Source organism: Acinonyx jubatus, chromosome B2, assembly GCF_027475565.1.
Source record: "Acinonyx jubatus isolate Ajub_Pintada_27869175 chromosome B2, VMU_Ajub_asm_v1.0, whole genome shotgun sequence".
Classification (NCBI taxonomy): Eukaryota; Metazoa; Chordata; class Mammalia; order Carnivora; family Felidae; genus Acinonyx; species Acinonyx jubatus.
Window position 1 is genome coordinate 54,834,547 of NC_069385.1, and position 13,956 is coordinate 54,848,502.

A 13,956-nucleotide genomic window follows, 5' to 3' on the forward strand; every position below is an offset into this window, starting at 1 on the left:
TTTAAACTTTTATGACATACTGGGTGCCTGGGTGGCTCAGTCGGTTAAGCGTCCGACTTCAGCTCAGGTCATGATCTCACAGTCTGTGAGTTTGAACTCCACGTCGGGCTCTGTGCTGACAGCTCAGAGCCTGGAGGCTGCTTCGGATTCTGTGTCTCCCTCTCTCTCTGCCCCTCCCCTACTCTCACTCTGTCTCTCTCTGTCTCAAAAATAAATAAAAACATAAAAAAAATTAAACTTTTATGGCATACAAAATACATATATTATGGAATTAAATGTAAGGTTTGCATTTATTTTAGTATAAAATGTAAGACTTGGGGCACCTACTGGCTCAGTTGGTAGAATATGTAACTCTTGATCTCAGGGTTGTGAGCTCAAGCCTCATGTTGAGCATAGAACTTACTTTAAACACATAAATAAATAGGGGTGTATGGCTTGCTCAGCCGGTAGAGCAGGTGATTCTTGATCTCAGGGTTGTGAATTTGAGCCCCACATTGGGTATAGAGATTACTTATAAAATAAAATCTTTAAAAAATAAATACATAAATATATAAATAAAGGAAAGAAAGTGTAAGGCTTAAATTTAAAGTTTGTATTGAGTGCTTTGTGCTCACCCTCCTTCTTTTCCACACACCACATTCCACTTAGTAAGTCTTTTACCCTCTAATCTCCCTCCCTCCCACCTCAGACTCCTCAGAATCCTCCTTAACACAGCTCACGAGGCAGCCACTATTAATATATCAGAGCCAGCACACAAATTGAAGTCTATTTGCCATCTCTGTTCAACCAGCTAACAACTATTTGCTTATATTTTACCATTTGCGGGTATTTGAAATAAAATCAATAACCCTGGGGCGCCTAGGTGGCTCAGTCAGTTAAGCGTCTGACTCTTGATTTCGCTCAGGTCATGATCTCACAGTTCCTGAGTTCAAGCCCCACGTCGGGCTTTATGCTGACAGCATGGAGCCTGCTTGGGATTCTCTCCCTCTCTTTCTGCCCCTTCCCCATCTCAAAATAAATAAACTTACAAAAAATCAATAGCTCTGAAAATCAAGGTGATTTTATATTTACTCATTTCCAAGTTTTGCATTCTTTCTTTCAGATGATTTTAATTTCTTTGCTTTACATATAAATTATCATAGTAAAGATAATGAAAGGCATCGTGTGGTGTGTTGGCTTTAAAAATGGCAGTATCTATTGGGTCATCCAAGTTTGCTGGTACAAAGATCTTTATATTTTATGTAACTTTGTTCTTCTAATGGCCATCGACAGAAATTGAATGGCTGTTAGTATAAAAAATCCTGTTGAGGGTGCCTGGGTGGCTCAGTCGGTTAAGCATCCAACTTCAGCTCAAGTCATGATCTCAGGTTCATGAGTTGGAGCCCCATGTCGGGCTCTGTGGTGACAGCTCAGAGTCTGGATCCTGCTTCAGATTCTGTGTCTCCCTTTCTCTCTGCCCCTCCCCCACTCACACTCTGTCTCTCTCAAAAATAAACCTTAAAAATATTAAAAAAGAAAAAAAATCCTTTTGAAATGTCTTTGCAAAACACTTTTCATGTACTTTTGTCATCATTAGTTCCTTTTTAAAAAAGGTTAAAATGTGGGGTTTTTCCCTATTTAAGAAAGGTTTAAATAAAAAAAAAGAAAAGGTTTAAATTTTGTCTTTTCAGTTGTAACACAGGGGTTTGTTTGGGATTTTTTTTTTTTTTAGATTCTCATCTCTTCCTATATATAATGAAAAGCTAGACAAGAGCAGGTAGTAGTGAAAGCAAATCTCTTTTTGATTAAACTATTAAACACCTAAACATTTATGGTTTTTTTCCCCAGTACTCTACCTGCCAACTTTTTATGATCAGAAGCTGGCCTGACAGATTACTTTGTATCTACTGTTGCTAAGCTATCACCATGGTATCAAGGCACTAAGGCAAATATAGATGCCTAAAAACAAATGTGTAGGAAGAAAATTTTGTCCCTAGCCCCCTCACCTCTCCTGTCATCTGGATGAGTAGTTCAGCATCAAAATTCGGCGTCATAGTTGCTTTACAGCCATAACAAAGCAAAACAAAAAAAAAACTTTTGAAAACCAAAGGATCACAGTCCATAAAAATAGAATGATGTCTGCAAATGTTAGCTTTGTCACTTGCAAAAGTCATCACTAGTTTCTGTACCTACATCTTGTGATGATTGAAGCAGCCCTCATAGTAACTTTGTTGAATTTTTGCCCTTACGCATTATAAAACATCAGCAAAAATACTGCCCTATTAATGACCATTTTTATGGTCAGTCAAAATGAATGGCATCTTTCAGTTCCGTCTCCATAGTTAAAGCTTTTCAAGTAGTTTTTAAAATTTCAAGTTCCAGTAAATGATTTCAGCCAAGTGCCCTAGCGGTGTAAATAAATACAAATGGACTCTCCAATTTTGTATCTTAGTCTTTTTACTTCCTTTGCCTCACCGTATATACACACTAAGACTATTTAATCCAAAGGGAGTGGCTCAATTTTCTTAAGAGTGCCCATCAACACTATTAAAATATGTTTATAGACTGGATGTATCACTTATTTACCCAAATAGTAGCATAAATATCTGTTTTTAGAAAGGTTTACCATAAGTCTTTCTATATGATTGGATTCTTAAGCAAGGCTATGATTAGGAAATAAACCATTTTCCCCCTCGGCTAGTTCTAATGAAAGCTTTCCAACTTAAACATTGTGTTTGAACACTTCTTCCATTCATAGCAAGTGCCCATCAAAAAGCGCTTTCTGTTTGCAGTGTGTCAGCTGTGCTATTTATAACCTAGTTAACAATGCCAACTAGAGGCAGTAAAAGGTGTGTGTTTCATATGCAAATTCCCAGCAATAATTTCTACAATTACATATAGTTGCTTGTTCTATTATGTTTAACATCAGCCTTTTAAAACTGAGCACAGGAAGTAGAAAATAGTACTAATATTACATTTTACATTTTTTGAATTGCTTCAAATTTTTATTGAATTAATCAGAAAAATAAAGAGTGCAAAATGAAAGTAACCCTAGCTTGTAATGGACATCCTTCACATAAGGGGACCCATCACTTTGATGATCTGTAATGGTAGCTGTTCTCTTCTTTCTGTTTTGTCTCCGAATTTGTGTTTTCCCAAACAGTCCTCTTTGCTTCTTTTTTGTTTTACCAGACTGCGAGTCTCCTGACTTGGAAATCAAACAGAAAAAGAAGTAAGAAACCAAGATACATTTATGCTTTATTTTCATGGACATTTACTAAGTGTTACTATGTGTAAAGCACTGTCTTAGATACAAAGATGGCCAGAGAGTGAGATTATTTGTTTCTTCCCCATGATAAGGTGGGCTTCTTGGGATCACATTCTCTTTGAAGGCAGTGGGATATAAAAAATAGAATAGACACATCTGCGTTCAAATACTAGCTTCTCCATTAAATGTGGTATCAGGCAAATTCCCCAGGTTTCTTCTAGCTTTCTTATATAAATGAGGATGGTCATGCTTACTAGTAAAATGGCTGCTGAGTGCCCAAATGCCCTATCACTACACTCATAAATGCTCAGTAAAGGAAAATAATGTTTTTATAATGATGACACAAGCAAGTAAAATAGAGTGATAGTAAAGGAGCAGTGGACTGCAAATTCTAATTAGAAGAATATAGATTATGAAAGTAGTTCTAGACAAAGAAAACATACAGACGGCCAACTGACACATGAAAAGATGTTCAACATCACTTATCAGGGAAATGCAAATCAAAACTACAATAAAATAACACCTCACACCTGTCAGAATGGCTAAAATCAACACAGGAAACAACAGGTATTGGCAAGTATATGGAGAAAGGGGAACCCTCTTACGTTGTTGGGAATGCAAAGTGGTGCAGCCACTCTGGAAAAGAGTATGGAGATTCCTCAAAAAGTTAAAAATAGAACTACCCTATAATCCAGGAATCCCACTACTGGGTATTTACCCAAAGAATACAAAATACTAGTTCAAAAGGATACATGCACACTTATGTTTATAGTAGCATTATCTACAATAGCCAAATTACGGAAACAGCCAAGTGTCCATCTTTGAAAGAAGATGTGGTACACACACACGCGCACGCACACAGGAATACTATTCAGCCATAAAAAGGAATGAAATCTTGGCATTTGCAGTGACACAGATGCAGCTAGAGAGTATTATGCTAAGCAAAATAAGTCAAAGAAAGACAAATCCTATATGATTTTACTCGTGGAATTTAAGAAACAAACAAGCAAAGGAAAAAAAGACAAATTAAGAAACAGACTCTTTATTATACAAGAGAACAAACTAATGGTTACCAGAGGGGAAGAAATTGGGGTCATGGTTAAATAGGTAATGGGGATTAAGGAGCACACTTGTGATGAGCACTGGATGATGTATGGAAGTGCTGAATCACTATCTTGTACCCCTGAAACTAACATTACACTGTATGTTAACTAACTGGAATTTATATAAAAACTTGCAAAAAGAAACAGAGTAGATTTAGAGACTTATTAGGCGTATAAGACAATATAAGGTAAAAAGGGTCGAGATGGAGATGATTAGAACCCACCCAGGCATGTATCTTTGGTTTTTTTTCCCCTATGGTGTGTCTTTAAAAAGTAATTAAAGGGGCGCTTGGGTGGCTCAGTCGGTTGAGCATCAGACTTTGACTTAGGTCATGATCTCACACTCATGGGTTCGAGCCTCACATCGGGCTCTATCACTACACTCATAAATGCTCAGTAAAGGAAAATAATGTCTGGAAACAGGAAACAACTGTCTGTGCTGACAGTCAGAGCCTGGAGCCTTGCTCTGGATTCTGTGTCTCCCTCTTTCTCTGCCCCTCCCCTACTTGCATTCTGTCTCTCTCTCTCTCTCTCTCTCTCTCTCTCTTTCAAAATAAACAATCATTTTTAAAAAGCAGTAATTAAAGTTCAAAGACAAGCATAAAGCTTGTCATTTGGAAGGTTATGGGGTTAGATAGTAACAGTATTCCCACAGTGTGGTATGTGAACCACCTGCATCAAAATCTGGGGCTCGTGTTAGTGTCAGGGCTTTACCCAGACGTACTGAGCCAGAATCTCTGAAGGTGAGGTCCAGGAATAACATTTCTCAAAAGCTTCCAAGTAATCCTCACATACACCAGTTTTGGATCCAGTGGGGTAGATGACAACTTTTAAGATTCCATTGATAGCTAATTCTTGCTGTGGTACAACAGACAGAACATGAGCTTTGAAGTAAGAGAGATTCCCGGCAGATCATAAATGCTCAACGTTTAAGCCAGAAAAATAAAAATCCACGAAGAAAAACAAATACCATATGATCTCACTTGTATGTGGAATCTTAAACAACAACAACAACAAAAACTGATCTTAGATACAGAGACTAGATTTCTGGCTGCTGGTGGGGGTGGGGTTTGGAGGACGGATGAAGAGGGTCAAAAGATACACACCTCCAGTTATAAAACAAAAATGTCATGGGGATGTAATGTACAGCATGGTAACTATGGTGAATAAAACTATTACATATTTGAAAATTGCTAAAAGAATAAATCTTAAAAGTTCTCATCACAAGAAAAAAAACCTTGATAGCTATGTGTGGTGATGGATGTTAACTAAACTTATCGTGGGTATCATCTCACAATACAGTTGACCCTTGAACAACACAGATTTGAACTGTGTGGCTCTACTTATATGCAGATTTTTTCCCATAAATACAATACTGCAAATGTATTTTCATTATGATTTTTCCCTTTTTCTATGTTACCTTATTGTAAAAATATAGTATATAATACATGTATAAAATATGTGTTAATCAATTGTTTATGTTATCAGTACAACTTGCAGTCAACAGTAGGCTATTAATAGTTAAGTTTTGGGGGAGTCAAAAGTTATACATGGAATTTCAATTATGGTGGGTAGTGCTCCTAACCCCAGCATTGTTCAAGGATCAACTGTATACACAAATATCTAATCACTTTTTTTTTAAGTAATCTCTCCCTCCAATGTGGGACTCAAACTAATGGCCCCGAGAGCAAGAATTGCATACTCTGCTGACTGACTGAGCCAGCCAGGTGCCGCCATAAATGTCTAATCATTATTTTGTACACCTGAAGTTAATAATATTGAGGTATTTATACCTTGGTTTAAAAAAATATAGAGAAAGAGGAAAAGAAGTATAAAAATGTACAGTAAATGAAAAATATAGAATAAAAGGGTAGAAATAAGTGTTATTTTGGAATGAATTATAATAAATGCACATTAATTAAATTGACAAAACACTGCATGTTAACTACAACTGGAATTAAAGTTTAAAAAATTAAATTGACCAATTAAAAAACAGACTCAGATTGGGTTAAAAAGCAAGACCCATTAATAAGTTGTCTAAAAGAGAAACTTAAAAGACACAGAAAGTTTGAAAATAGAAGATGGAAAAAATTACAAACTAAAAGAAAAAAGAGGAAGATTCTTAATATGTGACAATATAGAATATAGGGCAAAAAAACATAAGGGACAAAGAAAGATGGTGTATGCTGATTAAAGGAATAGAGCAACAAGCTATAATCATAAAAAACATGTATGCACCTAACAATACAACCTCAAAATATACAAAGAAACAACTTAAAATTTTTTCCAGGAGGAAAAATTTCCATGGATAAATCAAGTTATAGTTAAAAGATTTTAACCACATCTTTCAGAAATTGATAGATCAAGCAGACATAAATAAACATTGAAATTTTGAATAATTTACTTAATAAGCTCAAGCTATGAGGTATATACAGAACTCAGCACCCGAGGAATAGTTTAAAAATAACTTTCAGATTGAGCTATGTGATGTCCATAGTCAACAATTTTTGGCCTATAAAAGTGGTAGTTTCATATTATTCAACATATACCTAATAGGTTGCTGAGGGGATTAAATTAGCTAATGTGTATAAAACAATAAGCACAATGTCTAATTTAGTCTCCTTTGGTCTTTAGTCTACTAAGAGAATACTTGCCTCAATTATTGGTTATCATAAATTAATTCAGTAAAACCCTACTGTAATTGGTAAGTGAGATCCAAAGAATTTGGCAATGTGAAATTGTAGGATCAGTTTTTTTGTAAGGTTAACAGCAAAATGGCCAGTGTGGAGCCAGCAGGTGAGGAATTCTGGGAGTCCAAGCTGCCATATCTAAATTTGGCCAGACAAAGCTATGATTTGGTGCCACCTGGTGGTGGTGGTTGTCTCCAATTTAAATATTGTTGGGGACAATTCTGAGTCCAGAAGCAGCAGGACAGCATCAGTAATTCCAGAAATGTCCCCGTTAGTTGGTCAGATTCGGAGATTTACCTAGAATACTGAGGACCAGAGACTCACTCTTCACCCATCTCTTTTACTAAAACAAGTTTACATGCCTTTTCTTCACCTTCATGACTTTGGCCTCTACTCCAAGACCCCTAGCATAGAACTTTAGCCCCACCCCTGACTCTTCTTCCTGTCCTGTTCTCAAACCAAGGCTAGGCAGGGAATGGGAGCCAGTTGCCAATTCTGCACTATATCTAAAATTGTATTTTCGATGAGTGCATCATGGGGTTTTGCTGTGTTTATGAAGGATCCCCTGAATGCTTACAATGTAGTAGCAATATATATATATATTTTATTTATTTATTTATTTTTTAAAGCCTCTGATTACTGCAAGTGTTTCTGGTTGGCTATAAAAAGCCTTTATTAGGTTGAGACTAATTGAAATTCGGACAGGAAAAAAAAAGGAAGACATGAAAAGGGGGAAATTTTCATCTGGAGAATGTTAACCCTATTATATGAATGTCATGAAAATTTAAATTTACAGTTGCCTTTTGTGGATGATCTGTTACCCAACAGGCTGAGAACTTCTTAGTTTGGTTATTTCTTTGTTAAATATCTTGGTTTGGGGGACAGCTTTTCCTTCCTTATATAAACATATGGCCCTGCTCCAGTATTTTAGGTATGCTCCCTGAACACACCAAGAGAGCTGCTTGGAATCTGCATGGAGGTGCAAGACTGTAAAAGGGGTAGCAGCCGGTTATTGGTTACATTTGTTTCTGTCCCCATCACTCTTCCTGGCATCCTTCCACTTGTGAGTTACAGCTGGGTTGCTAAAATGGAGTCAGAGATAGGCAGTCCGAGAGACCCACACTGCCCAGAGCAGTAGAGCTAGCTGTTTGAGATCAGGCTCCTCTTGGCTTGTGGTTGTCAAGAGGTCACATTTGTCTTTGATGACATTGTCAAGCACCAAGCTGAGTGTCAAGAACTTCGGAAGATTTGGGGCACACACCAGCAAAGGCCTTAATCTGCCCACTACCTATTGTTCTGACCTTACCTCCTACTTCTGCCTGCCCTCTAACTTCAGGGCTCTCTGTTTTTCATTCAAAGGGGCTATTTATAGTTTTCCAAATATGGCCTGCAGCTTCCTGCCCAGCTGCTGTCCACCGTTTTGTCTGCTCAGAATGCCCTTCACCCAGCCTTTGTGGGTGAGAATCCTGCTCAGCCTTCCTGCAACCTCCCAGGACAGCCCCTTCCTTCACGGAAGCTTCCTGAACCAGCTCTTCACTCGTGCCTCCTCTGGGCCTCCCCACTGCTGCCGCCTTCTGCCTTTTATTACAGTTCTTAGGGTTCACAGTTGATTTGTTGGGTAGACTGAAATCTCTGTGGGGACAGGGACTTTATGTATCCTTTTTTTTTTTTTTAAGATTTTATTTTTAAGTAATCTCTACACCCAACATGGGGCTTGAACCCACAACCCCAAGATCAAGAGTTGCACATTCACCCGACTGAGCCAGCCAGGCACTCCTACTTACCCATTTTTTTAATTTCCCAAAGGACTCAAAGCTTTGCAGTTGTAGGTGTTCAATAAATATTTGTTTAATTGTGAAAGCTTTTGTCACATTAAAACCAGTCAGGCCATCTTCCAAAGAGTTCTCACCTTCTTCTGCCAACCACATGGGTGTGCAACCCTAATTTAGGTACTAAATGGCCTCCCCCACCTCTCTCTACAATTGATATCAGCCAAATTCTGTCCCTGCAAAAATTCTCTGGGAATATAGCCATGGGGAAAACACATTCACTTACTCCAGCCTAGACTAGAGATCCCTTTGGCAATGAAATAATTTACTTACTTACCTAATGTCAAGGCTGAATAAATGCAGTTTCTGCAAGTACAAAGTTTACTTACTCAAAGCTGGGATTGCAGCAAGCATCTTACAAAGAATTCACATGGCTACAGAAGCTGTACCTTTTGTGCCTAGTGTTATTAAATCATTGGATGTCAACTTGGATGTAACATATTTTATTAGAGATACCATTTGAAAACTTCAGGATCTCCAGAAAGAGATTCAGGAAATACCAAATGGTTGAATCTTAGAGAATCACAACATAGGTGCTCTATCTGTCCCAAAACTTATTATGAGTTTCTCCCTGCCACCTATGGCACTTATTTCTACTGATGCTAATACTTTTCTTTTAAAAAAATGATTTGAATTTTTTTTTAAGTTTATTGTGAGACAGAGAGAAAGCGCTAGTGGGAGAGGGGCACAGAGGAAAAGAGAGAGAATCCCAAGCATGCTCAGCACTGTTAATGCAGAGCCCAATGTGGGGCTCAAACTCACACACCATGAGATCATGACCTGAGCTGAAGTTGGACATTTAAACAACTGAGCCACCCAGGTGCCCCAGCTGTTTTGAATTTTATTGAAGAAAGGTAACCTCAGAACTTCTCCAATTTCTTTTTTTTTAATGTTCGTTTATTTATTTTGAGAGAGACTGTATAAAAGGGGGAAGGGCAGAGAGAGAGAGAGAGAGATTGAGGATCTGTGCTGTCAGTACAGAGCCTGATGCAGAGTTCAAACCCACGAACTGTAAGATCATGACCTGAGCCAAAGTTGGACTCTCAACCATCTGAGCCACACAGGCATCCCAAGCCTCTCTAATTTCCAATAAGACATTCAGAGGGAAGCAGGTAATGTAGATTATTGGATTTCTCTGGTACCTTTTCCATTAAATTCACACATGCCAGTTCCAAAGGGCAATTATTCTTCTTTGCTCCATGCTGATTATATAGGTCAGGAGGGTAATAAGCTAGTTTATGTGAAGGATTTCCATCGGGTGTATTTCTAATATTCTTGCCCTACTCCTGACCACTCAAATCAGTATCACCGTGAGACCAGCATCTCTCATCTTCTCCCACCACTGAAGAAAATGATGAAACAAAGGTGATTTGAGTCTGAACTTTCTGCTCCCACATTTATCATCTTCCCAGAGAACAAGGGTTGTATTGCTTTAGTCTTTTAAACCAGTAATGGCTCAGTAATAATGTTAGTCCTTTAAGCCAATGACGGCTCAGTACTAACTAGAATCATGTGTTTACTATTAACTCAATGGAGGGCGCCTGGGTGGCTCGGTCAGTTGAGCGTCCCACTTCAGCTCAGGCCATGGTCTCATGGCTCATGAGTTTGAGCACTACATCAGGGTCTGTGCTGACAGTTCAGGGCCTGGAGCCTGTTTTAGATTCTGTGTCTCCCTCTCTCTCTGTCCCTACCCCACTTGCATTCTGTCTCTCAAAAATAAATAAATGTTGAAAAAAAATTTAATTCAATGGATAAGCCTTCAAGGTATTATGTTTTTTTTTTTATAATTAAAAATTTTTTTTTAATTTGTTTATTTTTGACAGAGATAGAGTGTGAGCATGAGCTGGGGAGGGCAGAGACGGAAGCACAGAATCCAAAGCAAGCTCCAGGCTCTGAGCTGTCAGCACAGAGTCTGACGTGGGGCTCGAACTTGGGAATGGCGAGATCATGACCTGGGCCGAAGTGGGACGCTTAACCAACTGAGCCACCCAGGCGCCCCTATTATGTATTTTTTCAAACGCCTTATTATTGAATTCAGAAATTGCCCATGGAAGAATCAGGAAAACAAGGTACTATACTGATAAAAATAAATGTTACATTATAATATATTATTAAGAATACACCGTGTTAGACACTTATATTTTACTGTGAAAAATGGAATCTGATTAATTGGCTGAATTGGGATTTCCTTCTTAAAAGATTTTCCTAGTGCTTCCCTAGAATCCATGGACAGAAATTCTGAAGTTGCTTTGTAGATAACCTCAAATCAAATTTGTTCGGCAAGATAATGTTTTTGAGATATTAATCTATATTTTTATTCTCCTGGTATTTCCCTCTTTCTCTTCCCTGCCTCCAAGCAGAAATTCGTGTCTGGGTTTATTGTCTTGGTGAAGGCACAAGATGGAGCAGAAAGCTGAAATCACCCTCCAGCTTTTGCTTCTAAAATCTTAAGCCCCAATAAGGAGAAGATTCGAGCCATAGGCAAAATGTCTTAAGCAGAAGCAGGAGGGTCCTGAACAGGGCGGTGGGGAGGGGCAGGGCTGGCACGTGAGCTTTCCAGCAAGCTGTCTGGGAGGCAGGCCTGTCCCTTGAGAAGATGCGGACGTGGGCCATGGCCGCAAACTAAAGGCCTGTGGGCTAGATCTGACTTTGGCCGTGTGAATTTCAGTCATTCACATTAACAATCTGGGCCATTTCACATAAGATTCCAGGTTCAGGTTTCTCATAAGTAATTGGCAGATTTGGCTACACTGGATTCAGTCTCTCATGGCATCAAATGGCTGCCTGCCTTAGATAAGGAATGAACGCTCTAGGTTGTCAGAGTCCCCACCAGTCCTTTCCTTATCCCTACTCCAAGGGTTGCTCATCATAACGCTTTGCACTGCTGTGTTCCAGACAATAGAGGATGTTCCTCTTTACCCAAGATTTCTTTCCATAAATGGAGAAACAAAAGATAGAATAAAGAGAGCTCACGGCGTTGAAAGAAACAGGGGAGCTAGTGCACTTCTTGGTAGAGGCGAAGATGTTCTTCTGTGTTGAATAGGCAGTTCACCGGCTTCACTCATGAATTCCCCTTGCTGCTTCCTGTAGGCATTTGCATCACGTATCCCTGTTCTAGGCAGCCTTGCAGAGAGATGACCATGTCCCTGGTTGGAGATGACCATGTCCCTGGTTGGACATGACAGAGCTACTGCCTGCAGGGCATAGTGAGCAGAATGATGGATGGCTTGGCAAGAACCGAAGTGGGCAAATGCCTGGAGGGCAGAGGTCCTTGGATGCCGGCTGAGGGTGGGGACGACTCCAAAAGGATGGGGCTTAAAATAGAAAGTAAATTATAAACATAGCTATTTCAAACACACAAATGTATGGGCTGAGATTTGCACGCAATACCTTTATTACCTCACGGGCTTGGTTATTTAGCTCAGGGCTCTGGTGGCACCAGGGTGCACACGTGATAGAGGCTGCCGGAAGCTGGCTTGGAGATAGCAGGACGCCTTGTTCTTTTCCTTGTGGATGGGACAAGGAGAATGAGCATCAGAATCGTGGTTGGGGGACCATCACATGTTTTAAAATTATATGATGGTATCTCTTTCCCTTTCTGTGTGGAGTTTGGATTTGAAATGGGGTTCTATAGTGTCTTCCAGACAGCATTCAGGCTGGTCACGCGAACCTCTGTGTTTTTGCTGCTAAACTCGAAATGTGTTTTTCAAAACCCCAACTGTTATGTGCCTGGGCTAGTTACCTCAACAGTTCACTTACCTCATTTATGACCAATAAAAATAACCACTGTCTTTGATTGAGGTAACTTCAGGGCTACACATAACCGCCTTGTTTATAACCACCCTGTACGGTGGGGTTGCCCCGTGCCGTGAATAAGGAAATGGAAGCTAAAATCGTAAGCAAGCTTCCAAAATCTCACACTTAGAACATGTTGGAGTCTGGATTCAAATCCAGGTCTGTCTGACTTTATAAGCTCTGCACTCTACAGCCAGCAAGTGCAACAGTATTTTTTACCACTTGCTATTTGCAGGGCAATAATCGGACCGGAGGGATGGAAATATGAATGCAATGGCCAAGTCTCCAAGGAACAGCAAAATTAAATTAGGCGCATTTTTTAGAAGTAAAAGGGAAGGCACGTTCCTACAGTGACAGAGGTTTTGCAAGAATGCTTGGACTTGGGCTGTAGCAGAGGAAGCCACCTTGTCAGCAGAACATTCACTCTGGGACCCAGTACTTCTGGGATGCTAGGACTGAGACCAGGTAAGCATGCTACTCTTTTCCCCACCTTTTATGAGTTGAACAGTACCCCGCAAAAGATATTGAAATCCTTACCTTCGATATCTGCGAATGTGACCATACTTGGAAGTAGGGTCTTTGCAGATGATCAAGTTGAGGTGAGGCCATTAGAATGACTCTAATCCAATATGACTGGTGTCCTTATAGAAAGGAGACTTTGGACACAGAGGGAGACACATACAGAGGGAAGACAATATGAAGACATAGGGAGAATGCCATCTACAAGCCAAGGAAAACCTAAGGCTGTCAGAAACTGGGAGAAAGGCCTGGAACAGATGTTTGCTCATAACCCTCAGAAAGAACCAACCTGGCTGACACCTTGATTTTGGACTTCTTGATTCCAGAATTGTGGGATAATACATTTCTGATGTTCTAAGCCACCCACTTTGTTACAGCAGCCATAGGAAAGAAAAACACCACCCAAACCTGTATGTTTTTTATTTATTTTATTTGTTTTTTAATGTTTATTTTTAAGAGAGAGAGAGAGAGAGAGACAGAGTATGAGGCAGAGAGAGAAGGAGACAGAACCTGAAGCAGGCTCCAGGCTCTGAGCTGTCAGCACAGAGCCCAAGGTGGGCTCGAACCCACGAGCCGTGAGATCATGACCTGAGCCAAAGTCAGACACCTAACTGACTGAGCTACCCAGGCACCCTGTAAACCTGTATACTTTTTAAAAGAGAAGATTCAGTTGTGTGGCTTTGTCATCATCCGCTTCAGAGACCTTCTACTGAGCAGATCTGGGATCAAGCCAGGAAGGCTTGGCATTGTCCACATGCAGCCTTAAACCCACT

At 39.7% G+C, this 13,956-nt stretch overlaps 1 protein-coding gene across 3 annotated transcripts in view; it reads left to right on the forward strand.

Moving 5' to 3' along the window:
• Positions 1-13,608, forward strand: part of PDSS2 (decaprenyl diphosphate synthase subunit 2) — a 281,533-nt gene extending 267,925 nt beyond the window's left edge. For 2 of the 3 annotated variants that reach the window (XM_053222409.1, XM_053222411.1), the window contains one exon: positions 12,900-13,608. In XM_053222409.1, the coding sequence (XP_053078384.1) occupies positions 12,900-12,969 (70 nt within the window). In that variant the 3' untranslated portion in view covers positions 12,970-13,608. The remainder of the gene's footprint in view (positions 1-12,899) is intronic. The other variant, XR_003419445.2, reaches the window with a different exon arrangement.
• Positions 13,609-13,956: the final 348 nt, after the last annotated feature.